The following is a 26,795-nucleotide window of genomic DNA, read 5'->3' as shown; positions in this document are numbered from 1 at the left end:
CATAGTCTAATCATAGCTATGTTTAATAAGCAGCTTGCAAAACTGCTGGAAATTTAATAGTCAGTCCCCACAAGCAGCCACAAGCCAGCTCCCAGGCACCAGGAGAACCTGTGGTTCTTGTCCCACTTGGGAACTTTGCGCAATGTGGCCTAGGAAGGGGTAAGGGTCTTTCTTTTCAAAATCATCTGCTTTTCCTGGCCTGCATCACTCCTGCAGGTGGTAGACTCTTGTCCACAGACACCACATCTCCCCCTAGTGGCTGAGTATCTCTTGCCCACACTACCCTCCTTCCTGGCCGGGGTTCTCATCCTCAGAGATCTTTCTTGTACACCTTGTCCATACACACCTTGTCCATAAGGCCACCCTCTCTCTCATTCTGTTCTCCCAAGAAAAACAAGTACCTGCCCTCAATTTCTGCTCAGATGGCTCTTCAGGACCTGAGGTTTATGCCAAATTCTTTTTTTTTAAAAAAAAGATTTTATTTATTTATTCATGAGAGACACACACACATATACACACACACAGAGGCAGAGACACAGGCAGAGGGAGAAGCAGGCTCCATGCAGGGAGCCCGATGTGGGACTCGTTCCCAGGACTCCAGATCATGTCCTGGGCCAAAGGCAGGCGCTAAACCGCTGAGCCACCCAGGGATCCCCTTATCCCACATTCCTACATTCTTTCCCCTGGTCCCCCACATGCCCATGCTCTGAAAGCCTCCCAGCTCCTCAGAGAGAGGGGTTGGAGGAGGCCGGAAGTAGGGCTAAGTGCAGGGAACTCTAGGGGATGCCCAGGAGTAGAGCCAGCAAGGGAACAGGGACTGGGATGGGAGCAGAGCATTGGATGGAGCTTCAGAAAGTTGAGGGGGACCACCGGGTGAAGGGGCGTGGAAGGAAGTGGGAAGGGGAAACACACTGAGTCACCTCATGGGCTGTGTCCGGAGAGCTGTCTTCAGGTCTTCCACAACTTGGTTCCTCATCTCCGTCTCTTCCTCGTCAAAGGCATACAGACTCTGCATCTGAGGTAGGTGGGAAGGGGCGGAGGTTCTGCTGTGCTGCCTGAGCCCAAGCTCCCTGCACCCTTCCCCCAGGCCAGGTGTGATCCAGGAGCCACTCCGGCCTCAGGGAGAGTAAGGCCTCAAGGAATAGTTTACTAGGAGCATCAGACTCTAAGAAGACCCAGGTCCCAGTCCCAGACTTCACCTTCCTTGTCTGTGAAATAGGAGAATTATTGGTTCAGCCCATTTCCCAAGACTGTATGATATACAAATGGTTAATAGATGTTTAAATGGCCTAGACTCACACAGAGAATGGAGGGATTAAAGAAAAGAAAATCTCAGGAACAACTCAAAGGCTGCTTGCTGATCCCCAGGTGAGCAGGGTGTGAAGTTCAGGGAAAGACAAGGGAGGATCACTCTCCCTCAAAGCTTTTCCAGGTGGGCACAGGAGAGGGGCAGAGCCATTGCTCACCGCAGCCATTGAGTTGATGCGGTCGATATAATAGTCAGGCCAGCTGGTGGCCAGCTTGTTGGGGTCCTCCTGCTCCTGGAACAAGAAGAAAGATTGTATGGATCAGCTGGAAGATAGGCCTGAGATCTTGAGCCTCATTCCATGCCAGCAGATTTCCTTTCTAGCCCCACCCAGACAGGAATAACTTTGAGGAAGTTACAAAATCTCTCCAGGCTTCCATTTCTTCCTTGGTAAAATGCAGATAATGAACATGGAATCTCGTGACTGGCCAATTGACATGGGCAGAAATCACAGAGATATATGCACTTTCAATAAATAATATATATAATATAAATGTTTTTCCTGTTGTATCTGTTCCCTCTTTGCTTCTAAATAAAATATAATTCTATGTCTGTTCAACTTAATAAAAATCTGCACTTCCATTTCATATATCTGGCTTTTAAATTTGACTAATGCTATCATTCTCGTTGTATTTTACAGAAGTATTAGTTTGTGATAGTTTGGAACTTAAGTCTTTCTCTCGGATTGTTTGAGAAATACTAATATAAAGCATTTGGTGCAGTTCCTTGGCATACGGTAGGCACTCAGCAAACAGTAGCTTTACTAAAAGAGGGAGACTTCCAAATTCCTGAGTTTTGGAGAGACTCAGGAGGTGTTAGTGTAGTTTGGAGGCAGAGCACAGGGCTTTTGGCCCAGCCTTCAGGTTCCAAGGGAAAACCTCAATTCCTCACCAAGGATGGGCAAGAATAATGAGAGTTGAATAAATATTAATGCTGATTGAAGAGCTAGCCCCTCTCTTCCAGCCAAGGAATCTGGCCCTGGGTATTACACACATCTTGTTCCTTCCTGTCCCTGGTGCATTTGGACGTTCCCTCTCACCTGCCTTCTGCTAATCTTCTGCTTTCATATATGCACAAAAACTTACCTCCCCTTCCAGAACCTCACTGACAAACCACCTGCCTGCCAGTTGACCTGGACTTTGCACTGCATCCCTCGGCTACATCTACTCAAGCTTCACCAGTTTGTTTCTCAAAAATCAAATTTTAGACCAGTGGGATTTGGTCTTTGTGACTTCACATGGCTATATGTGACTTCTCTTCATGACTGAGGCCCCCTAATTCTATCTTCTGACCTTGGGGAGGGGATCACAGAACCAAAAACAAATCCACTACCAAATATATAGATCCTGCCTTTGCCAATTCATCATTTATCCATTCCATATTGCATTAAAGGAGTACCTACTACATGCCAATAACTGTACTGAGCCCTGAAAGTACTCAATACAAAGTAAGTCTCTGTCTTCCATGGAAGAGTTTAGTGCCAGAGGCAGGGTAAAATTCTATGGTAGAACCATTTATAGTGGGCTGTGGAAGCCCAGGGTGGGAGCATCTAAAACAGAAGGCCCATAAGGGGTCTCTGAGAGGACTGAATTATTAAAGATTATTGAAGCTAAGACAGGTGGGAAGGGTGTTTCAGAGAGAAGAAACACCACATGACAAAAGAGGGGTATGTGAAAGTATGGAGGGGATATCGCATGTAATCTGGTTTGGAAGGTAGAACAAGTTGTCCTTGTACTTCAGCAAATTTTTTATTTTAGTTGTGTAAGAGATCAATTCCATAGTATATCCATTTGGAAAGTGGAGAAGCATGAGACATGATTAACTACTCCTAAAGTTCATTTTTTCCTTTCTCCTATGACTTGAACTTTTTAAAGATCTTCTTTCTCACAATGAGAGTCTTGGACATAGAGCACAGTATTCTGCTAATTACAGTGTCTAGTAAATGTGCATCAAGTATACTAGACTAGTGTGCACAGCCCCTGCATCTTGCCACAGGCCCTTAGACTCCAGCAGGCTTGGGTTCTAGCAACGGTGCAGCCACTGGCCAGAACTGGCTGGGAGCTTTGGGCGAGTCCACTGCCTCCTGAGGCCATCCTTGCTTCAGATGCAGAAGAAAGGACTAGACTGAATTGTTCTGCAGCTCCTTCCAATTCTAGAGTGTTGTAGCATTCTAATCCTCCAATTTTATAAGGTCAGGGAGCCCCAGATGGGACAAATACCCTCAGGTGAGAAGAAGAAAAAAAAAAAAAAAGCCATGAACAACAGGCTCAGGGAACATGAAGGAGCAATGGCTCAGAAGGCTCAGAACTGCCACAGACCTGCCTGTCTTCTCCCAGTGAAGAGCAGATCTGAGCCTCAGGTGTGGGAGTAACTGGGTCCTAACTCCCGAACTCCTATACTCTGAGGTCAAAGGAACAAGCTGCTAGTCTGAAAAAAGGGAGGATGGAGGGGAGACAAGGAAGATGGACCAAGAAGGAGAAAGGCTAAAATAGAAGAGAGGAAGAGAGATACAGAGAAAGATGTGTAAGACGCATACACATAAGAAGAAAGACCAAGGGAGACAAAGCACTGCTGCTGGGAAGCAGAGGGGAGGAGATAATATCCAATGAAGCCCCAACTGGAGCCTGGCACACCTCTTCCTAAGGAGGACCACAGTCAGGAGACTGAAGACATCTCTTATTGAAGGAGAAGAGAGGGAGGAGTAGGTAGAGAGCATGGGGGCTGATGTGTGACCCCGATGTACCTCCTGCCCTGTGAGGCTGAGTCTGGGACAGAGTGGGGGCCAAAAATTCAGAAGAGACTACCCCCACCCAGACTGAGTCCTTACAACAAAGTTGCCCTTAGGTGTGACACAGGGTGGCATACCTCTCCAGGCAGGCACAAGAAGGGAGTGTGGACTTGTCATCTTTGAATCTCCTTAATGCAGCCCTACTCCTGGAACCCAATGGGCACCTGTGTCAAGGGTTTTTGAAAAACCGAATCCCATTTCCCTGAGTGTCAGCGCCATGAGAGCAGGGAATTTTTTGCCCTGATTTATTCATGGTAATTCCTTCAACACCCAGAACAATGCTGGTGTATAATAAATATCTGTTGAATGAGTAAGCAAGCATGGAGGCAAGAGCTGTCCCATGCTGGGGACCCTGAGGTGGCAATGGAAGGGGTCAGACATGGCACCTTCTTCTTGCTGCAGTAGATCTGCCATTTCTTCTCTGGAGGCAGTGCAAACACAGCCTCCCGGTTTTTGTCGGTGAGATCCAATTCATCCTGCAAAGACAAGAAATAAAACCCAGAGATGGTTAACATTAGAATACTCAATGCTACAGGAAATTGCAACTCCCCCAAACCTATCCCTCAGCCTACTATCTTCCTCCAGAGAGTATCAAAGTATGATAGGGCAATTCTTCTTTGGCTAGAAATACAGCCCTACACCACCACCCCCATTCCCTTACATCTAGCCAAGCCTGGGCTGCCTCTATCCATGCTTCCCTTACTTCGTGTCCACCCCTACTTGTCTCTACAAATTCCGCCTTCCTTCTCTAGGCTCCCTGCTCCCTGTCCATCTCCTTCCTGCATTGCTTTGCTAGTTCCTAACCCTCTTGCCCCAGGTTTCTAATCTTCCTTTCCTTGTCCTTCTTAAGCTTGTCAACATCTTAAGTCAAGGCCTGACAAAGCACTCAGTCTATAGACCTAGATTTTACCCCCATCCTGCAAGTATCCCTGCCCTTTGAGTTTTTCCCCCAGAAATTCTCTGGTTCCCCCAACCTCGGCATGATCCCAGCACAGGCTGAGGAGAGCTGATGAGGACAAGAAGCTGTGCAACTCTCCTGGCAAGAAGAGTATGCCATGGCAAGGGAGCTACTGATCTGCTTGCTACAGAGGTGTGCCTGTCAGAGGCAGCTCCTCCACTCACACAAGTCTGGGGGCTCCATCAGGATAACCCACACTTCTCAAGCAGTAGAGTTGGGTGGTTTCTGATGTCATCAAATTTAGGGTCATTCTATAGGTAGTTCGGAATAACACCGTAGGTTTGCCTGTGCCAGATGGCCTCTAATAACCTCTCTTACTGAAGATTTTTCACTCGTGATTCATGAGCTATGCCAAGGCTCATCAAAGACATAGTTAATAGGCCACAGGAAACATAGCCTGCTTTTCAACTCAATTATTCTGAGAGCTTTCTTTTTCAAAATCAAAAGCAATACTTGCATTAAGATAGTAAAGCATACTATTAATAATCTTTATATTTTCAAAAGTGATAAAGAGTGAAAGTAATATTAAGAAAGTCTAAGGGTCTTGAATATCAATATCCCTTTCGCTATACTTTTAAGGGAGAATATTGAAGACTTTCCTTTAGGTAGATCAGAACTGTCCAATGGAAATACAATGTGAGCCAATGTATTTTCAAGAAATTTCTAGTCATAGTAAAAATTAAAATGGAATAGTTGAAGTTATATTTAATAATAGATTTCATTTAACCCAAAATATCTAAAATATACTCATTTTAACATGTAATCAACAGAAAAAAATATCAGTGAGTTTGAAAGAAAGAAAAGCATCTAAGTGTGGTGTTTATTCCATCCTTATAGCTCCACTCAGTTCAGACCAGCCACATCTCAAATATGCAACAGCCCCAAGTGGCCACAGCTGCCCTCTTGGACAGCACATACAAAGGTAATTTGAAACAATGCCCATCACTTCACCTGCCTTTGGAACTAAAGATTCCTGCAGATCTAATGCTAAACAAAGGTTCTTCCCTAGAATCACTGTCTACATATACCAGTAACATCCTTAGTCAAGATTCCTAGCACCCTATGCTAAAGTTTCTGGAGTATTTCCTTTCCATGGTCAGAATCAGAGATCAAAGAAAGAGCAGAGATATATGCACCTTATGCTTCCTGTGCACACTGCATCTCTTCTTTTTTTTTTTTTGCTTACACGGTTAATTCACCTGGACTGCCCTTCCTTACCACCCACCCTATGGACCCTGGTCTAATTTACCCAGGCTCAAGGTCAGCCTCTTCCAGCAAGCCTTTCAGAGCCATTCTAAGACCACCTTTTCCTTCCTGAACTCCAAAGCAGTTACATTCAAACTTGGATTCTGGTTACGTATGTATTTGTCTCTTCTCATCAGTGGTCTCTGTTGCTAAATCAATGGCTATTTCTTGGTGATTTGGCTCAGCCCAGGTAGCCTATGACTGACTGAAGATCATTCACTCCTTATTGAAGCTCCCCTAGTTACTGCGACAACCACGCTCTCCGGTAATCCCTCCAGTTTTGCTCTATGTTTGTTTTGCTCCCTTGATGTCTTTTTGTCCTCTTTCCTACCGTCACATGTTGAAGTCCCTCAGGGCACCATTCTGGGTCCCAGGGTCTCCTTCCTGTATGCTTCCCCAGATAAAGACTTTCCAGCCATTCCCAAGGACTGTTACTACTCAGACTCTCCTGAACCTGTGGCTCCTGCCCACCAATTTCCTGAGCTTCAGACCATGGGACCCAACTGCCTCCTGTGCCTGTCTATTTTGATGGCCCTCAGGTACCTCACACATTTATATAGTGCTTAATGTTCATGCCAGGCACTGTTCTAAGTGCTTAATGTTTACTCATTTTTTTTTATTTTTTTTAATGTTTACTCATTAAACTCACAACAATCCACTTTACAGATGTGGAAATTGATGCACAGAGAGAATATGCAAACTGAGCTCATCATCCCAGGCCCCTTAAACATGAGTTTCCTCTGGTATTTCTTATCTTTTACAGGGCCCGAATATCTACCCAGTTCCTCACATCAGAAACTTGGGTATTCCATGATTTCTACTCACTTCCCAAGCCCACTAAGTCCTATTATTTCCTTCTAAATAACTCTTCAATCTGTCTTCTCCATCCTCACTGATGACACTTTAGTCCAAGATATCATTCTCCCTAGCTTGGATAACACCAAAACCCTCCTAATGGTCTTCTCATAACCCCTCTTCAACAGAGAATTCTGAATGGTCTTTTAGAAGACCATCCTGCTTTGGTGACTTCCTATCAACCTTAGGATTGAGTCTGAAATCCTTACTCTCATCTTCCATGGTGAACCCCTAAAGGCCCAGCTCTTTTCTGACCAAAGATTCTCAGAGATGCTGCTTCTCCTGTTGAAGACAACCCTCTGTCATTGTTCTGTAACCCCATTCACTTCTCTAGCCATCACTCTTTTGGATCTCAGTGAAATGTCACTCTTTGGGGGAACCTTTGTGACTCCCAGTTAAGAATTTAACTTCCCCGCTAGACATTGTCACAGGTTTATGAATGTTCCCTTTCCAAACACTACTCTTGTCATTACTGTTCAAGACCAGTCTTCCCTATTAGATGTTACATGCTTGGGGGCAGGATCTGTGCCTATTGGTTTATCATAAAGTTTATGAGATCCCTACAGGTCCCAGCACACAGCAGGCTCTCAAAGAATCTTTTTCATTTGTCTGCTCAATGCTGATCTCAATGCTCAAAACTAGCTCAATGTTAGTTTGCTCAGTTTGTTTGCTGAGGTTAGTTCTCCTTGCAGATATAAGACTTGTGTGACTCATCCTTGCTTTTGTCAAAGTACTTTGTAAGGAGTCCTGACCACTCCTAAGATGTTCAATAAATACTTGCTGAATAAAAGAGCCAAAGAAAGGAACATTTCTCATCCTGTCCTCCTTTCAAAGCTCATGTGTTCTGTTCAAGAAAATAGACCTGCTCTGATAATGTAAGAAATATATTTTTTATCTTTGTTCCCAGTTCATAGCATAAAATTCCCAAATCCCTTGGAATTCTATGAGTGACAAAAATTGATAGGAGCATCTTTTGCTCCTGACACAGAGCTCCTAAATCACTTGGAATCTCCTGGGTGGCAGGAGCCTCTGTTCTTCTAGTGAAACAACTCTGGTGGGACCCTAGATACCTTCATGGGGCTGGCCACCAGAAAGATCAAGCTTTGATTAGAAGCCTAGAATTTTCAGCCCCACTTCTCAAACTCTGGAAAGAGAAGAGAGACTGAAGGTGAAGGTAAAAATTTATTGTACTTACATGATGGAATGTCCATAAAAACCCCTACATGACAAGACTTAGAGGGCCTCTGGGTTGGTGACCACATTCACATGACTGGGAGGATGGTGCACACAAACTCTATAAGGCAGAAGCACCTGTGCTCAGAACAGGAGCCCTACCCTTCTGGGCCTTACTCAATGTAACCCTTCATCTAGCTGTTCATTTGTATTATTCGTAATATCCTTCATAATGAACTGGTGGTAGTAAGTGAAGTCTTTCCTTACATTCTGTGAGCCATTCTAGCAAATTATCCAACTGGAGGAGAAGATCACAGGAACACTCAACTTGTAGCCACATCTCTCTGAAGTGTAGGTAACATGAGGACCTACTTCTGACTGGTGTCTGGGTGGGGGGCCATTTTGTGGATCTGAGATCTTCATCTGTGGGGTCTATGTTAACTCTGGGTAGTTAGTGTCAACATGGAGTTAAGTTGTAGGACACTAGTTGGTGTCTGCAATGAATTAGGGAATTGCTTGGTGTGGAAAACCCACACATTTGGTGTCAGCAGCATTCTGAGCAAAAAAACAGATCTTAGTAGTAGTAACACCAATCAGGTTCCAAATGTCATTCTAACCTAGTAAATACTTTGTCCTCTCCCACCCATGCTCCACCCTGAGAAAAGGAGGAAGGTTTCCTGAACCTGAGTTCAGGAACAACAATGAGTTTCCCTAAACCTGATGTGATGAGGAAGGTGGATAATTTTTTCCCATAACCCGCATGGTTTTATCTTATAGTGGTCCAGTTATCTGAAGAGCTAGATTGCCTTAATCAAATACAGTCATTAGCAAAATCAGGTGTGAAATCCCACTTCAAATCACATAGCATTTTTTCTCTACTGGCTTGACTACTGGCCAGCCGTGAGAATGAGTGACCAAGAGCTAATGGTAGATGAACTTGTGCTTATTACTCTATGCAGGATTCAGGCCCGAGTCCTGGGCATGGGTCCTGCATCCCTGGTCTGGCAGTCCCCTTGGCTTTGTCTCACCGTCATACCTCCAAGAAGAGGAATCATGCTTCTTTCCTGTTCTTTTTGTGGTCAGAGTATAGAGTTTCACATACTCACTTTGTGAGTGGTTCTCGCAAAGACATAGTGCGCTCTAATCTAAATGAGCATTACAGAGTCAGGAAGAGCTGGTATCAGTGTGAAAGACAGAGCTTCCACTGCCATAAGCTAGACATGAGATATAATCACCCAGCCCTGAACTAGGCACAATAGAGGCATCTCTACCTCCATATTTCTAGTCAATCATTCCCTGCTTTAAAGATCTGGAATCTGCCTACAGTTTCCCAGTCTCTCCCTTGTTCCTGTATCTGAGTTGAAAAGATCCCAGGGAAGTTCCAGAGAGCAGGAGAGAGAAAGGTGTCAAGTGTTCTGGTATTCTTCAAAGCTCCTCACTGCCTTATTTTACAAAAGCCTGGACCTGTTCTTTCATGGTAGCCTAACTGCTGTGCCATGAGGTCTTGGAGATACGAAGTAGGTCCATTCTTCCAGGGACATGTTTCATGGTATCCAGACCAGTGAATGACTTATTTCTCCCTCACAGGTGAGGCATCCTAAGAGGCTTACCCTAGCCCCAAGCAGAGTTTCAAAGGTAGAGAGCCCTGCACATGGGTCTCTGCCCTCTGTCCTGCTCTCCCTGCTCCAGAGTCCTCCTCCCCCTTGTCAACATCCTCCCTTCCCTATCCCCTCACTGACCACCAGCTCTGCGAAGCGGACGTTGAGCTCCTCTGGGTTTGGGATAGGACTTGAGAACTCCATATACTGCAGAGGATGGGTGTCCCGGAGGTTGATCTCAGGAAGGCCGCTGCCCCCAAAGCAGCACAGGAAGCCCAGGCCATGGCGGCTCCTCTTGCGGGGGGCCATGGTTACTCCAGGCCAGGCGGGTAATCAGCAGGCAGATGCCCTAGGTCCTCATCGTGATCTGGCCAGGAGAACAGACAGCACAGAGTGGTCAGGCAATGGCAGCCAGGTAGGCAGGGACAGCGATCACTGAGCCACCATAACTTCTTTGCCAGTTGTTAGAAGCCCTCAACCCAATAATCAGGCCCATCCTCCCTTCTCTCACAGCTTTCTGTTCCCTCCAGCTCCTTTCACCTGGAAGCATTTCTTTCCCATCGTGTCCTCTAGTATCTCCTGCCACAAACACTTTCAGATTCTCCCTTCATGCCCCGCGAGAACAGAACCGTGAATTACACCCTCTCCATGATTGTATAGTGGGTATCCTCTATCCTCTGGCAGAGCCATTTTCAGAAGGGCTCAGTCAGTCACTAGATTCATTTTAAGGTGTATAGATGCTTGATTTAAAGGTTTCATCCAGGGCAGCCCAGGTGACTCAGTGGTTTAGCACCACCTTCAGCCCAGGGTGGGATCCTAGAGACCTGGGATCAAGTCCCATGTCAGGCTCCCTGCATGGAGCCTGCTTCTCTCTCTGCCTGTGTCTCTGCCTCTCTCTCTGTGTCTCTCATGAATAAATAAATAAAATATTTTAAAAAAATTTTTTAAATAAAGGCTTCACCCAATGGAAAAGGAAGGGCTGAAGTAGGCTGGTGGGGGGATGGCATGGCTCTTGGGAAGTAGAGGATAGAAGTCTCCAGAGGCCTGTAGGGTTTTTGCCAGTCTGTGTGCTCAGGTATGTCTAAGGTAAAGTGAACTGTCAATAGGACATAGGTTCACCCATCTATCTAGAAGGAGAGGTAACCTGGGGCAGTCACCCCTGGGGGAGTGAACCCCAAGTAAGGAAATGGAGCTGATCATTGGGATGGTGGTCTGCCAATACTGAAGAAAATCTGGTCAGATTTATTTTCCATACCAACCAAGAACAGAGGGCACCACTTTGGCCAGAGACCAAATATCATGAACACCCTACAGTTGAGCGGTCATTGTAACAGAAAACATTAAATTTCTAGCTTGCCACTGGGAGAGCCTGATTCAACGGTGCCCCAGCTCAAGGAGGAACGCCGGCTAGCCCTAGTTGTTGATGCCACAGAGGTTCTAGATAGATTAAGCCCAACTACCTGCACATAGGCTTTCCAAAAGGGCTAAAACCACCCTTGACCACTACTGGTTCCTAAATATGCTTTCAGAGAACCTGGTGTATTCAGGAAAGCTTACCCACAACACGGCTGCCCAGTCACACTTGTATATCTTCTTTTTTTTTTTTTCCACATAAAAAGGATGCTCTTTCCTCTATTATTAGCACAGATCTGGGTCAGGATTTTTTAAATTATAAAATACACATAACACAAAATTTATCATTTTAACCATTTTTATGTATATAATTCAGTGACATTACATGCGCTCACATTGCTGTGCAACCATCACTTCTATCCAACACCATGATTTGTTCATCTTGCAAAACAGAGACTCTGCATTCATTAAGAAATAACTTCTCATTTCCCTCCCCCCCCAAACCCCTGATGACGACCTTAATTTCTGTCACTTAGGAATTTGACTACTCTAAGTAGCAACATGAGTAGAATCATAGGAGTAGAATCATACAGTATTTGTCCTTTTGTGACCACCTTATTTCACTTAGAACAATGTCTTCAAGGTTCATACATGCTATAGCATGTGTCATAATTTCCTTTTTTCTTTTAAGGTTGAGTAGCATTCCTCTGCATGTATATACCATGTCTTATTTATCCATTCACCTATCATTGGATACTTGGGTTCCTTCCTCCTTCTGGTTATTATGAATAATGCCACCATGAGCATGGGTGTATTAATCTCTCTATATGTCCCTGCTTTCAGTGCTTTGGGATGCATACCCACAAGGGGTCAAGATATTTTTAAGTCTTGACTCTAAGCTATTTCTCCCAGGCTTGATCATTAACAGAGATTATCAGAATATATTCATGGTCTTTACCCATACCATTGCTAAAAATGTTGACCACTACAAAGATACAGACAGACCCAAAGGGCACAGCTGCCTCATCTGGGAATGCCAAAAAACATGTCATCAACACTCTCAAGGAACAGTCCTTCAGCCAGCTTGGAATCCATGAACCCAAGCTCTTATCCAGTCCTCTATTCTATAAAGACACCATATGAGACTTTTCCTGAAGCCTTGTGGAATTTGAGATATGCCAAATCTAGGGCACTCCTTAGAACGGAGCTCTAGACCCTTATCATAAAAAGATAAATGTGTCATAACTTGCTCCTAGTGAACGCAAGGTAACTTCTGGAGAACATTGTTTTATTTCCTAAACCCTGACAATCTAGCTAGTAACAGTCTAATCTGATTAGGCCTCTCCTATAAGTCATGATACATTTTAATTGTCATTGTAGAGTTTTTACTGGCTCCATTTTATCTTTCTTTATAAACTTTGTGACAGGCTTTTTAATAGACCCAGGAGAGCTTCAAATAACACAGTGAGGTTGCCTTGTATTATTGGTTATTTATTTTTGTGTTTACAGATTGGCTCTCCCACAGCTATAGCAAAGACTTCTTGAGGGCAGGGGCCATGCTTCTTGCTTTTTTGAAACTCCTCCCACTTCTCTAGCTAATAAAATGCTTTAGTGGTGCTCAATACATATTTCTTGGTCAATTGGGAAATGACCTGTACTCATGAAAAAGACAGGCCCTCATCAATAAGTCAAGAAACAGTAATTGAAATCTTTTGACTCCTAGCAGTCGATAAGCAATCAGAAAACTTTATAAGGAACAAGGCAACAGTGCTGAGGCTGGGAAGAGGGGAAGAAGCCAGTGGGCTAACTCAGCAATCCTGGTACATGGGGGCAAAGACCCAAAATAGGCTCACAGCTAAGGAAAATGAAAGACAAAAGGAGGCTTTTGGGGTTTTCCATGGGACTTGACAGCCACTCAGCCAAGAGGGGTGAGACAAAGCCCTGGTCTCTGGCTATCAGGCTTAGTAAAGTACCAATTCTGCAGGCAGATTGGGGTCAACCAATTGTCACCTGGGGGTCACCTGCCTATTGTCAAGTTTGGGATAATGCTGCAGAGTACAGACCAGGTCCCTGTTGTTTCATCAGCCTCCGGTATGCAGCTGCAGCTGGTATAGAAGCTGTTTTTTCAGGGCACAAAGCATGAGAAGGACACTCCCAGAGGCCACAGTGAGGCTGAGTTGACAGTATGATGAGGTTCAGGGGAGGGACAGGCTGATGACTGGGAGGATCTGTGAACTCACTTCTTGCCTTCATTTCTTCAACTTTTCACCCCCCAGTCTCCCTCTTTTCTGTCTTTGCTCTTCAGCTCTTAAGCCAGACTTTCCTAGTAACAATCAAGAGTAGGGGCAGGATTGGCATATAGTTGGCACATCCTGTTACAGGCTCATACCAGCTGTTTACAGTCATGACGCTCTGACTGGTTGGTGTCATGCCATACTTGTCCTTATATACTTTTTAACATTTTCCTTGAGTACGGGGAGTGAGGTGGTGTGGCCTCAGGAGGACAGGAGATGGAGATACTGACCTTCCAAATAGAAGTACTGTCCCCACAGAGAAGAGCCTGAGCACCAGGGGGAGTGATGCATATTTGCCCTTTTAAGGGAAGGCCTATTTGACAGATCCCCACTATGCTGATGTTCCTGAGGATGCCCTACTCCCAGTGACCCTTTCTTAAGTCTCTTAGGGCCTCACATGAACATCCAAGTCTAAAACCACAGACTCTCAGCTGGAATGCATGTAGCTTTTCACCATAGATTAGAAAATTGAGATCAAAAGAGGAAAAGCCTTATCTGAGGACACACAGCCAGGAACAGAGCTGAGATTGAAACCCAAGATGCCAGTGTTCAGGCTGTGATCTAGATCTCATCTTCCCATGTCAGTGGACCCTTTCCCCATCTTGCCCCAGTCCCCCTTTTACTTCTCTCCACCAGTGAAGACCAATTTCTGCAGCTTCATTTAGAAATAACTCCAGTCCTGAAGATGCTGTCTGGGCCAGAAGAGGGTTATGGAGATCTGAAGGCTTCCTTCTTCTTCACTGTGAGAAGGAGGGCTTCCAGCTCCCACCGCCCCCATTTCTCATCTACCCTACTCTAAGCCCCCCTTCACCCCAGCAATCTTCCAAGTCAGACGACTGGGATTTGACTCCTGGCTTTGCCTGCCCACCCCAACTGGGTGACCCTAAGCACATTTCATAAGGTCCTAACCTCGCAGAGACTCAGGTTCTATGATACCAAGATCATCACAGCACCTTCCTCAGTGGGTTTCTGTGAAGAATCAATGCAGTAATGTAGATAAGATATCTGGAGCACACTGGGCACTCTCTAAAGGAGGTCAGCACTGCTGCTGTGCTCATTATCATTATTGCCAGCTCACCCTACCCAGACAGAGCCTGCCACCACAAGCCCTCTTCAAGCACAGCTGGAACCAGGGCCTGGCATTGTAAGAATCTGCCCAGCCTGATTTAGGAAGCCGCACAGCTTTGCCTTCAGTCACCAGGAAGTCTTGAACTAAAGGGCTGGTCTTCTCCTTGGGCTCCAAGCTGACTCTTGTTGGAAGGGGGAACCCTCATCCCTGACTGGACTGGGAGTAGAAAGGGGAAGGGGCCAAGGATGAGGGTTTCCTCTTCCAACAAGAGTCAGCTTGGAGCCCAAGGAGAAGCCCAGCCCCTCTTGTTCCTTTCTGCGAGATCACTTCACAAAGAGAAACAGTAGAAGGGCCCACCTTGAAGGACAACTGAGAAGCAATATGGAAAAATGAGAAGCAACAACAGAACGAAACCGAGTGGACTTTAACACCAGCAGAGGGATTTAACCCACCCCCACCCTCATCCACCTTTCTCTCCGTGAAGATTCACTGAACACCAACACCTCCATGCTCTTCACATTCTGTCTCCTTGCCCCCTCCTATTGTCCCTGTGGGATCAAGGTCTCAGGCCCACAGACCAACTGGCCTAAAACAGCAAACTGTCAGGTCGTGAGGCATTAGCCCTCCCGTGAGGAATGTAAGGCCCTTTTCAAGGGTCTCCTCCAGTCCTCTGGCTCCTGCCAGACTTCACCTCCTTATTCTCACATCCTTCCACATCATAAAGAAAACATACCTAACTCAGGAGACAAGGGTGAGACCCAGCTCTGGGACTATCCAGTTATGGGTCAGGGGGCCATGGTATTAGTCTCTCTGGGGCTCAGTTTCCTCTGTGTAATGACAGGGTTTGACTGAAGACCCAAGGGCCTGTTCAGTCATACCATTTGGCTTTATCCCATTCCCAAAGATTTCCCCAGGGGCTCTCCTCATCTGCACAGAGCACTCCTCCCACATTCCAGGCCAAGCCAGGAAGTATTTCCTATCATTTGAGTGTAGCACTCCCATTTGGTTTGTAAAGATGAAAACTCTAACCCTTACCCCCAAACTGTGGCCCTCTATACACCAGTTTTTATACTAACTAGGACTTCAAAAGCCCTATATCATCAAGGCCTGTTCCTAAGTCATAAGTAAAAGCAGAATAATATTAATACTTGAGACTTGGTACGTACTTGAGACTGGGTTATTTCATCCCCATAACAACTCTCTGAGACAGGAGGCATCATCTTAAAGGAGTCATTAAAAAACAAACTGTGGTTCAGAAACATTAAGTTACTTGCCTAAGGACACATAGATAGTTAGTGGCATAGCTAGGATTTGAACACATGACTGCTGGACTCTGAAGCTATAAACTGCTAAGCCCCTTGGCACATGCCCAAGAAATACTCTAAGTTGAGCCCTGCTCAGAACTTTCTCAAGCATTCTATAGATCCAGACTCAATAATTCATGATTAAGCATTCCCTAGGAGCTAGGCCAAGTATTTTCACAGCTCTGCAATCTCATGTCAGCCTCACAAGGACTTTGTGAGGTCATTATTACTATCCCCCTTGACAGATAATAATATTGAGGTTTATAATGATATTACCAGCAGTTACATGGCTTGTCAATGGCGCTCATTGCTGCTAAGAGGCAGAGCTGAAACTCACAACTAAATATTCTAACTTCAAGCTCAGCTCTCTTGTGGCAGAACCTAAGATTCTGATTCATAAGCCCTGCCTTTAGTACTTGGGGCCAATACCGTGGCTTTAGACTGTTCATATTGCTTCTTCCTATCCCCTTCCCTTACCTCCAAGCACAGGGGTGACAGGGGCAAGGCTATGCTATGGCCACTTGCAAAGTGCCTCCCTGGAGCCAGTCACTATGCAGCAACTTTCTGCTTTATCTTGTTTATTCCCCCCAATCCTCAAATCACATCACTGTTCCTTCCTAGAGATGACATGAAGACTCCCAAAGCTCAGCCAACTTGCCCAAGGGCCACATCTTACAGGGGAAAGGACAGGCATTGGAGAACAGTGATGTCACACTCAAACAACATGCTTTCAACCAGCTTCTAGCCCATGGAGACCAGCTGGACACTGGGGTCATCCTGGTGGTGAGGACACAAGAACAAATAAGGTAAGGTCTCTTTCCTTGAAGGGTCCCTTTTTGGTAGGGAAGCCAGAAGGGTTAGGGAGAGAGGTGCTTTGGCAGAAAGGGGACCTGGGAGTAGCCTGGGGCGTGAAAAAGAAATCAGAAAACGCTTCCAGGAGGTGACACTGAGCCAGTTTGAAAGAGGTGAGAGAACTAAGGAAAGGTATGGAGGTAAGAAAAGGCTTTCTGGGCAGGGGGAACAGCATAAAAAAGAGAAAAAGCATGATGTGCATGAATCCAAAGTCCCGACCAATGACCTATTAATTTGTGGCTAAATTAATAGGCAACGGGCATCAGCAAGGTATTCAAGGACCTTGGTTTGACAGCAGAGCTCAGGCATCCTGGGGAGTCTGTTCCTTTGCCCCCCTCTCTCTACCAGGTCCCCTGAGTCCTGGTCTGGGAATGGGGCCCAGAATTCCCCAGAGATACTACAAGGAACATAAGGAATGTAAACAATTTCCTGTTCCACAGGCCAGAGATTCCTCCCTATATACTGACCCTTCATGTGTCCCTGGAGGTCACCTAGGAAACAGCCCCAGACATAAGGCCATGACCCAGGGCCTAGCTCCTCAAAGAAGAGTCTGTGCTTTTCCACCCTGGCCCTCTACCCACCCATCTCCCCACTGCCCACCTCTTACCATCTCCCCACTGCTGCTACTTTAAGGCCCTGAAGAGTTTGCTTTGTGGGCAGCAAACAGGCTTGGAGTCCCTGATAACCTTGTCTCTGCACCCCACTCTGTCCAACCTGAAGCAGCCTGAATTGCGGACACCGGACTTGACCCTTGGTGGGGTTCTGTCCAACTGCTATCCGATCTAAGCACGGTACTCCAAACAAGTTACTCAGCCTCTCTGAGCCTCATTGTCCTCACCCACAAAGTGGGGAAATAATAGCAGCAGGTACCTTACTGGGCTGTCATGAGAATTAAATCAGTTAGTATTTATAAGGAGCTTAGAACAGTGTCACCATCAGGAACTCCACAGATAAGCCACAGTTATAACTGGGAAGGTACCTGAACACTGACTCTATGTATCATAGAAAGTTCACTCTATGTAAGAATGAATCTGACATATTATGACGGGTTGGCACGTATTACAGGGGCCAAATTCAGCCCATGTTTATAAATACGGTTTTCCTCAAATGCAGCCTCACCCCTTCATGTTAAGTATTGTCTACGGCACCTGGATCTTTATAGAAAATTTGCTGATTTCTGTGTTATTAACTTGAATCATATATAAGTGACAGTATTTGATTATGTTTAATCTATAAAATCAATTTCATATGGTTCAACTTAGTGTATCATACTGGCTTATCATGTGTCCTGCTGCCTTGCCTGTTTAAACAGAGGGCTGTGCTCTAAATCCAGTGATTCTAATCATAACAAAGTCATGGTCATCATCTATTGAGCACCTACCATGGCCAAGGTTTACCTCAGACTTTCACCACACCCTGCAAGGTAAATAGGACCACTGCAACCCCCTTGTGTAGATGAGGAAATCTGAGGCTCGGAAAGATGTGATGTGTGAGCCTCAGACTTGACCCGCGTCTCTAGATCCCACATCTGGTGCACTGTCCCCATGTGGTGCTCTCCAAGAGGTTGCTGGGAGTGAGACCCATGTGATTAGGACAGGAAATGGAGAGCACCAAGACCCCTCATCTCCTCCTACTTCTCTGCTGGTCCATCTCCCAGATAGCACTCAGACCCCAGAGTAGACCAGGCCCAGTCCTGCGACTTCCTGGCCAGCCTCAGGACAGTGCTCAGAAGCATCTGACTTGTAGTGACAGCCTCAGGCTGAGCTGGGGTGGGGGGGGGGGTGGGGGGCAGGGAGCACTTTCAAAAATAAGCAAGCTCTCTTTCCAGGACTGGGGGAGCTATTTTTAGCAACCGCCTAAATTACGGTTTCCCCCTCTGCTCTGGGAAAGGCAAAGAAAGCAAAAGTAAACGGTCCCCTCCATGTAGGCTGAAGGGTGGGAGATTCAGACAGCGGAGAAGGGATAAAGAGAATTGGGGTCTTTATGGGAAAGCAAAACTAAAAATTCCCCAACATGACATTTCTCTGACTCGGGAGTGTAATGTGGCAGTTGTGGATTTTCCAATTGGTTTTCTCATTTTCAGAAATGATCAAGAGAGATAGGTCTCTTTGTCTCACCAGGCTAGAAAACAAGGAGATAATAGCTCTCTTGCGTCACAGTCAAGCACACATTCATTCATCCAACGATGCCCTGAGTGATAGTCACGTACAAAGCAATTTTCTGGGTGTTTTGGATGAACTCAACATCAAATCCTAGCCCCAGTGACTTTACAAACTTGCTGGGGAGGCATGTGCACAAACAGGCCCTGGGCCTAAGCACCCAGGATACCAGGGAAGGGAGGAGGGTCTGGCCCTGGAACAGCAGGAGGGGAGAAGTGACTTCTGGCTAGGGTAATCTGGAACATTCACCAGAGGACACAGCATTGAAGCTGAGTCTCGGAGGAAACAAAGATGTTGGCACATGTCATGGAAGCCCAAGAAATTCACAAAAAAAAAAAAAAAAAAAAAAAGATATGCTAATGTGAGGACTTGGGTGTCAAGAAAAACCTCAAGTTGAGCAAGAGGTAAAGGGAAGTCCAGCTGACCTTTGAACAACACGGGCATTAGCGACACGGATTCCATTGCCCTCCCAGTAGAAAATCCACATATAACGTTTGGCTCCCCCAAACTTCATTACTAACAGGAAGAACCGCAAGAGATCACTTCTTGCTATTCACGATTTACTGAAGAGACAAACTGTTCACGCGGAGATGATTAGTGTCACACAGTGCTTTCAGCAGATACAACACTGGAGCTCACCGCAATAGCAACAGGAGGTGGCTTTGAAATGATGACAGCAGTAGAGCATGCACTACAGTTAATTTTATGCAGTTAAGATTTAATACGGCATCTTTATGTTTGTTTACATTTCTCTCAACGGTGAACGGCACCACAAATGGTCTGTGTTTGTGCAAGCTTTGATAAATTCTAACTTTTTATGATAGATTTGTATATATTTTATGGTAGCATATGATAAAATATACTAGCATCTACAAAATGTTTATGCATCCACGACACATCTTACTTTTTAATTTTTTTGATATTTCCAGGCTGTGTAGTTCATCTGCAAGTTTTTTCAAATGGCTGCAAATCTCCAAAAAATTTTCCAATATAGTTATCGAAAAAGATCCATGTATAAGTAGACCCACACAGTTCCACAACATGCATGTTGTTTGGGGGTTAGCTATTGTTTTACCAGGCTGAAAGGTAGGACCTAATCAGGTGCAGTGGAAAGCAAAGTCGAGACCAGATGAAGGACAGCCTTGAATGCCAGGTTAAGGAAAACCACGGAAGGATGGATGGCTGGCTTATAGCAAGGAGAGCTTCAGCTGGAATTCAGATCAGGGCTGGGATGCAAATAGGCAATTTCTGATGGCCCTGATGGAGGGAATTGCAGGCAAGAGGGACAGAAGAAGGAAGATCTAGGCAACAGCTCTGTCAGAGTAAGAGTTAATGAAGCCTGGGACTGCTGAAAATGGGGGGAGGGGGAGGGATGGATGCTGAGGATGTCACGGAGGGGTGTGCACACCAGCATGTGTGTGAGCTGATGAGGGGGTTTTGGCAAGACATGTACTGGGCACAGAAAACAAGAACATGGGCTGAGATGGAGTGGGAGTGGTGGGGAGCTCTTTGGGCAACAGCTGTGAAGTAAAAGAGAAGAAGGAATTTCAACACCAAGTCTCTGCTACCCATTAGAGCCAGAGGTCTGGGGCACCCAGCCAAAGGGAAACCACCCTACACGTGACACTGGTCGCCTCCCCCCTTCCCGCTTCCGGGAAGCCAAGCCCCTCCTCCCGATCACACAGATGGTGCTGTCCTTACTGAAAGAGTGCAGGGGAAGACAGCCTATGGCTTCTTCCTGCGTAGCTCCTGCACCAGAGCATCCCAGCATGCTGAGAACCCACGCCATTCAAGACTGCCCACGGCTGGGACGATCTCCCGACTGACCACTCCTTCCGATCTTCTTTTCCTGGGGTCCCAGCACAAAAGCATTCGGTCACTCACAAAAGCAGAACCCGGAGGTGTTGCCAGGGCCAGCCAGCCCTGGGACCCCAGCTAGGCTGTGCGCATGGTCATACTCTGGGCCCCGAGCTGAGTCTTCTTCAGACGTGGTGCCCTCCTTGCCATCCTGCTAGGCCTTCTGCATTCACACCAGGAAAGGCCCTGCGTGTGCCTCAGGGCTTCGCTGGACATAAATCCTGGAGCACAGGCACATTCCATCTCTCCAGGGTAGGAACCAGGGGGAGGGGGAGAATAGGAACTGAGCTGACCCCTAGAAGGCAAATGTTATTGAAAATGTAGACCCAGGTGACCCCTCACCTGTCCCTCACTCTTGTTTATACAATTTCATCTGTCCCTTCATGCATTCTAATAAATATGTGCTGCTGTACACCAAAGTACCATGCTAAGGGCTGGAAAAATACCACGGTAAACAAGAGCTTGGTTTGGCGGGGGAAGGAGAGAATCAAACAAATAAACATAATAAAGCATTGACATGGCTAGAAGTACAAATGTTTGAGTATGAGGAATGTTTGTGGAACTCCAGTCCAATGGGGCTTCTATTCCACCCAGAGCACTCTACTCTGTTCATACTAATGGCCTAGTGGGGACATCCTATAGTAGAAGAAGTACTGGGAATAATCAGGGTGCCATCCAAGAATCAGGACCAGATGTCCATCCCAGGGTTCATAATACAATAAAAGGCTGAAAACATCCAAACTACTAAAAAGTAAGGGATTGATTAGCTAGACAGATGGACATAGAGACATATCCAAACACACACGCACACGTGCACACACGCACATGCACACACCCACACACACGGCAGCCTGAAGTGATTATACTTGAGTTGCTGGAGTTTGGGGTTGGTTATTTTTTCACTTTTCTGGATTTTTCCAAATGTCCTATAATGAGCATTTATCATTTTCAACAGAAAAAAAAGGGATGTTATTTTTAAAAGAAGATAAACCCTAGACTACAAATGAAGAGGCTGAGAATTGAGTCCCGTCTCTGCCCTCGCAGACTACCTAGGACAAGAAAGCATAATTTCTTTGAGCCCTGTCAGTAAATGAGCAGGGCAAACTACATGCTCTCCCGGGCTGCTTCCACTCCTGACACTAGGCTCTGCGCCACAGACTACATGAAGCGCTAAACAATGCTGGTTGAACCGGATCCTATGCTCTGAGCTCCCGATAGTTCATCATTCACTCATTCGCTCATTCATTCAACCACCACTCTTGTTGGCACTCCCTCCATGCCCGTCGCTGCTCTTGGTGTTGGGGATGCAGGAGCAACTAACCAGACGCAGCTCCTCCCCTCACAGAGCTAGGTCTCCCAAGCTCATAGTCTCCTTCCACTGTTCTTCTCTTCCATCCCTAATGTCCTATCCTGTTAATGATACCTGCCACCACTTTTCCAAAATGCCTCGGGTACATATGTTTCATTCCCAAACACCACACTCCAGACCTGGTCCATCTCCCATTGTCTCATGCTGGGACCAATGCTGATCCCATATTTCTTCCCCTTCTTGGCATCCTGCAAACAGTTTTTGACTAATGTCTCCAGGAGCACCTGATTCTACAACCCTTGGTTCGGCATCTCTACGAGTCCCCAGTTGAAATGGAGAGCCACTTGCTTTCGTTGTTAGGCTTGGCCATTTGGTGGGACTCACAAATTCCATACCAACCAAGCCTTGAAATCAGATCTACATTCTACATGCCAATGAGGACTTGGGAGAACCAGAACTCTCTTGCACGGCTGGTGGGAACATAAAATGACGCTATAGCTATTGTTAAAAAGTGTGGCCATTTCTTAAAAAGTTAAACATCCACCTCCATATGATCTGGTTGTTCCAATCCTTGGTATTCACCCAAGAGAAACAAAAGCATATGCCTATATAAAGCCTTATTCATGAATGTTCACAGCAGCTTTATCTATAATAAGGTTCCAAACTGCAGGTGCCCAAGTGCCCCTCAACAGGTGAATCCATAACAAATTGTATACTTATCCATAGAATAGAATTCTATGCGGCATTAAAAAGGAACAAATTATTGATACACACTACATGCGGATAGAGCTCAATATAATTATGCGAAGTAAAAAAAAAAAAAAAAAAGAAAGCCAGAGGAAAAAGAGGATTTATATTGTACAATTCTGTTTATCTAAAGCTTGAGAGAATGTAAACTAATCCATGGTGACTGGGTGGTTGCCTATGGAGGCAGTGGGGTTTGGCAGGGAGGGGGTGGATTTTAAAAGGGTATAAGGGAACTTTGGGGGATGACAAACATGTTCATAATCTTGATCATGGTAGAGGTTTCAGAGGTGTATACATAGGTTAAAACATCAAATTATGTACTTTATATAAGCTTACTGTATGTCAATTATACCTCTAGAAAGTTATGAAAAACAAAACAGGTCCATTTATCACCTCACACTGTCAAACCACCCAAGGCTCTGGCCACTACAGCTGGTTACCCTCTAGAAGGCTACTAATATCATATGCTACTGTAAAGATTCTAGGAAAAACCTGAGAGGTGGGGGATAGGAATAAGAAATCTCCCGCCCCAGGCCCAAACCTCAGCTGATCTGGTCTCACCTTCCAGGAGGCAAGGTGGTGGTACACTGTAAAGAGTATATACTTGCCTTAAGGCTGTGGTTAATATAGTTAAGACAGCAAATTCTACATTGGGTGTATTTCAGCACGTTAAGGATACATATATAAAATAAAGCTAAAATCAGCCCTGGGAATGGGTGAGATTTTTTTCTATGGCTGTTAAAAGATGGCCACACGTAAGATTTCTGGGGTTATCTCAGGGTAGGATAACCTGGGGCCCAGGGCTCGTCCTTCTCGGGAGGATTTTGGGGACTGAAAATAGATTGCTCTCCTACCACCATCTCTATCTCAGCCAGACCACACAAGTAAAGCAACTCTCCATGCCTATACCAGGAGAGCTAGTGAGGCAATGAATCACCCACCAGCAATCTACAGACCTGTGGTTAAGTTCCTTGGTCCCTAAAAGCCTCATTTCCCTGGGGGCACATGGATGACAAAGCCCACCTTTAGGGCCACTGTGAGCACCAAATGGAGGAGCACATGTCATGAGGCCAGCACAGCACTGGGCACATCACAGGCCTTCTAGTTCTGTTCCCTTCTCGTCTCCAAGCCCCCAGGCTCCTCACAGTGGTGGCTAAGATTCAGCACTCTGCCCATGAAAGCAGGAGAAACTGCAGGGCTTTCAGGAGCAGAGTGAGGAGGGAGTCAGAAGCTCAGTGAAATGCCAACAGACACACAGCTGGTTCCATCTGGAAGTCTCTGGGGGTAGGTCTGAGTTGACAGCAGTCCAGGGTCTCTGGGTGGGTTAAAATAGGGCATTCGAACCCTAGGCTACAGCCCTGGAGTTTGTCTGAAGCAGAAGAGATGATGAGGGGGATTGAGAACAGTGGCCATGAAATGGAATTTTCAGGACAAGGCATTGGGAGGGATGCCTTGGATTGAGGAAGGTAGGAAGATGGAGATACCTAACCCTTGTACTCTACACAAGCCCAGAACTGACCAAAGAAGAAAAGGAGAGAAGAAGTTCATGCGTTTGAGTATGGGAGAGGGTTTGACTCTGTGATGCAGAGGTGGCTGTGTGGGATGGTTATGTGTGATAGGTATGGTATGTTTCTATTTGTGTATAGTGCATTTGTGGTGTGTGTGTGTATATGCGTTTATCTCCAGGAAATAAATACATGTTATTCTACTGACTTTTAAGTTTCAGCAGAGAGAAGACCCAGTACAGAGGCAGAGGAAATAGCAATACACGGAAAATCAGCCCCCTTAGTTTATAAGGAGCTACTCAAACATGATAGCCAGGAAGTATCACTATGGGGAATGAGAGATCTTGTCTTTAGTTCCCCATGCACCACACCATGGCCTGGGAGGAGAGACCCATTCAAAAGATGCTCACACCTGCCAGGGACCAGAGACTGGACATTCACATTCATCATCTCATTTAACCTCAAGACAACCCAGTGAGGTCAGGACTTTTGACTGAGGAGGACACTGTGGTTCAAAGAGAGGATGACACCCAAACTGGGGCTCTTTCCTATAACACACCATCTCATTCCAACCCAGTGGGGAAGGACCAGGGCACCATAGGAGGGCTTCCAATTCAGCCCCAGGTGTGTGTATACACATGTACATATGTACATATGTATGTGCATTCATCTGTGTATGTGTGTCTAGCAGACGTAACTGGGTTTCCTCTGGGGATATATTATAATAGGGCATCCAGTCCCTCTGCCTCTGCTATTTGAAATGTATCCCTAAGCTATTCCACACACCACACTTTTCCACGATATCCAATATGTTTCTAGAAAGAAGGGTACTAACATTCACTAAAAACTAGGTTAAGGGAAACGAACTAGGGGTGATGGGAGGGGAGGAGGGCAGGGGGTGGGGGTGAATGGGTGACGGGCACTGAGGGGGGCAGTTGACGGGATGAGCACTGGGTGTTATTCTGTATGTTGGTAAATTGAACACCAATAAAAAATAAATTTATTATTTAAAAAAAAAGAAACTAGGTTAAGGGGCAGCCTGGGTGGCTCAGTGGTTTAGCACCACCTTCAGCCCAGGGCGTGATCCTGGAGACCCAGGATCAAGTCCCATGTCAGGCTCCCGGCATGGGGCCTGCTTCTCCCTCTGCCTGTGTCTCTGCCTCTCTCTCTCTCTCTCTCTCTCTCTCTCTCTCTGTCTCTTGTGAATAAATAAATACAATCTTTAAAAAAAAAACAACTAGGTTAAGCTCAAACTTGCACATTTATTTTTACTTAATTATCCTGCAAAGATGATATTATGATCTGCGTTTTTACTTACAGAGAAATGAAGGCTTAGAGAAGGTAAGCAACTGGCCCAAGCTAGTAAAGTTCATAAAAAATGTGAGTCTCAGTTTGGTCGATTCCCAAACTCCAACATAGCCTTCATATGGCACAGAGATAGCAGGGTGTAAATGGCAGCATCCTGTAAACAATAGGTGCCCCCACAGTCATGGAGGCCTCCTATGGTGCCCCAGTCCTTCCCCATCACCCCATGCCAACTCTCAGGGGACAACCCGGACGACTCGTACAGAGAAACCCTGTCCCCCGGCCGCAGACAGCAACCCGGCCCATCATCTTACCACACACACTGAGTCACAGAAAGGTCCTGGCCGTTCCCTCCTCTGGGCCAGCCCCTTGGGCATGTGAGCTGGGTACTCTCAGAAGGGCCCCATGTTTGCCATAAGGTTCTCCTGCTGTCGTCCTGAATCTTTAATAATTCTTAACAAGGAGTCTCGCATGTCCATTTTGCACTGGGCCCCGCAAATCATGCAGCTGGCCCTGCCCATCTTCTCTGGCAGCCAGCTCAGGGAGTCTTTCCCAGGAAGAGCAGCCCAGCCAGCCACGCCCTGTGTTTCCAAAAATGTTACCCACAGTCCCTGAATGGTCAGGACGGAACAGAGACAAGTTACTTTAATTGGAGTGGCTTCCTGCCCAAACGGCCTTGATGGGCAGCTCAGTAACTGCTAGACTGCCTCTCGCCCCGTCTCTCCTCTGTATCCCACCTCACCTCTCCACTCCACCGCGTCCCCTCATTTCCAACCATGCTGTCCTTCTCCTCCCTGCATGTCCCATTGCTCACGGGATTGAAATTCCCAGAGAGCATGGACATTTCCGCTCGTATCCCCAATTCCCCCCATGGGGCTCTTTCAGCACGCGCAGCAGATCTTGATAAGAGTGGATGGATTTAAATAAATTGCAGTATTTCCTGAATTCTTGACCCTATCGTTAGACATATCAGTGTGATATTACATTACACACGCACAGAGACTGTATGGCCTTCTGCAATGGGACAGATGCTAGATGCAAGAGACTGTGATAGCTTTGACATAGAGTAAAAACTGACTGAGCTCATGCTACATTTGAGCTCACAGTACTTCCCCCGT

At 46.0% G+C, this 26,795-nt stretch overlaps 1 protein-coding gene across 7 annotated transcripts in view; it reads right to left on the bottom strand.

The window, feature by feature from the left end:
- The window catches only part of DAAM2 (dishevelled associated activator of morphogenesis 2), a 122,166-nt gene that overhangs the window by 42,979 nt on the left and 52,392 nt on the right, over positions 1-26,795 (bottom strand). For 5 of the 7 annotated variants that reach the window (XM_049092071.1, XM_049092073.1, XM_049092070.1 and 2 more), the window contains 4 exons: positions 10,065-10,290; positions 4,481-4,570; positions 1,467-1,541; positions 921-1,015 (listed from right to left, as the gene is read on the bottom strand). In XM_049092071.1, coding sequence (XP_048948028.1) covers positions 921-1,015; positions 1,467-1,541; positions 4,481-4,570; positions 10,065-10,232 — 428 coding nt within the window. In that variant the 5' untranslated portion in view covers positions 10,233-10,290. Of the gene's footprint in view, positions 1-920; positions 1,016-1,466; positions 1,542-4,480; positions 4,571-10,064; positions 10,291-25,991; positions 26,295-26,795 lie in introns of those variants that run through there. The other 2 variants (XM_049092074.1, XM_049092075.1) reach the window with 2 other exon arrangements.

This window comes from Canis lupus, chromosome 12 (genome assembly GCF_003254725.2).
Source record: "Canis lupus dingo isolate Sandy chromosome 12, ASM325472v2, whole genome shotgun sequence".
Taxonomy (NCBI): domain Eukaryota; kingdom Metazoa; phylum Chordata; class Mammalia; order Carnivora; family Canidae; genus Canis; species Canis lupus.
The sequence above is the reverse complement of the archived record's forward strand: the minus strand, read 5'-3'. Positions and strand labels throughout refer to the sequence as shown.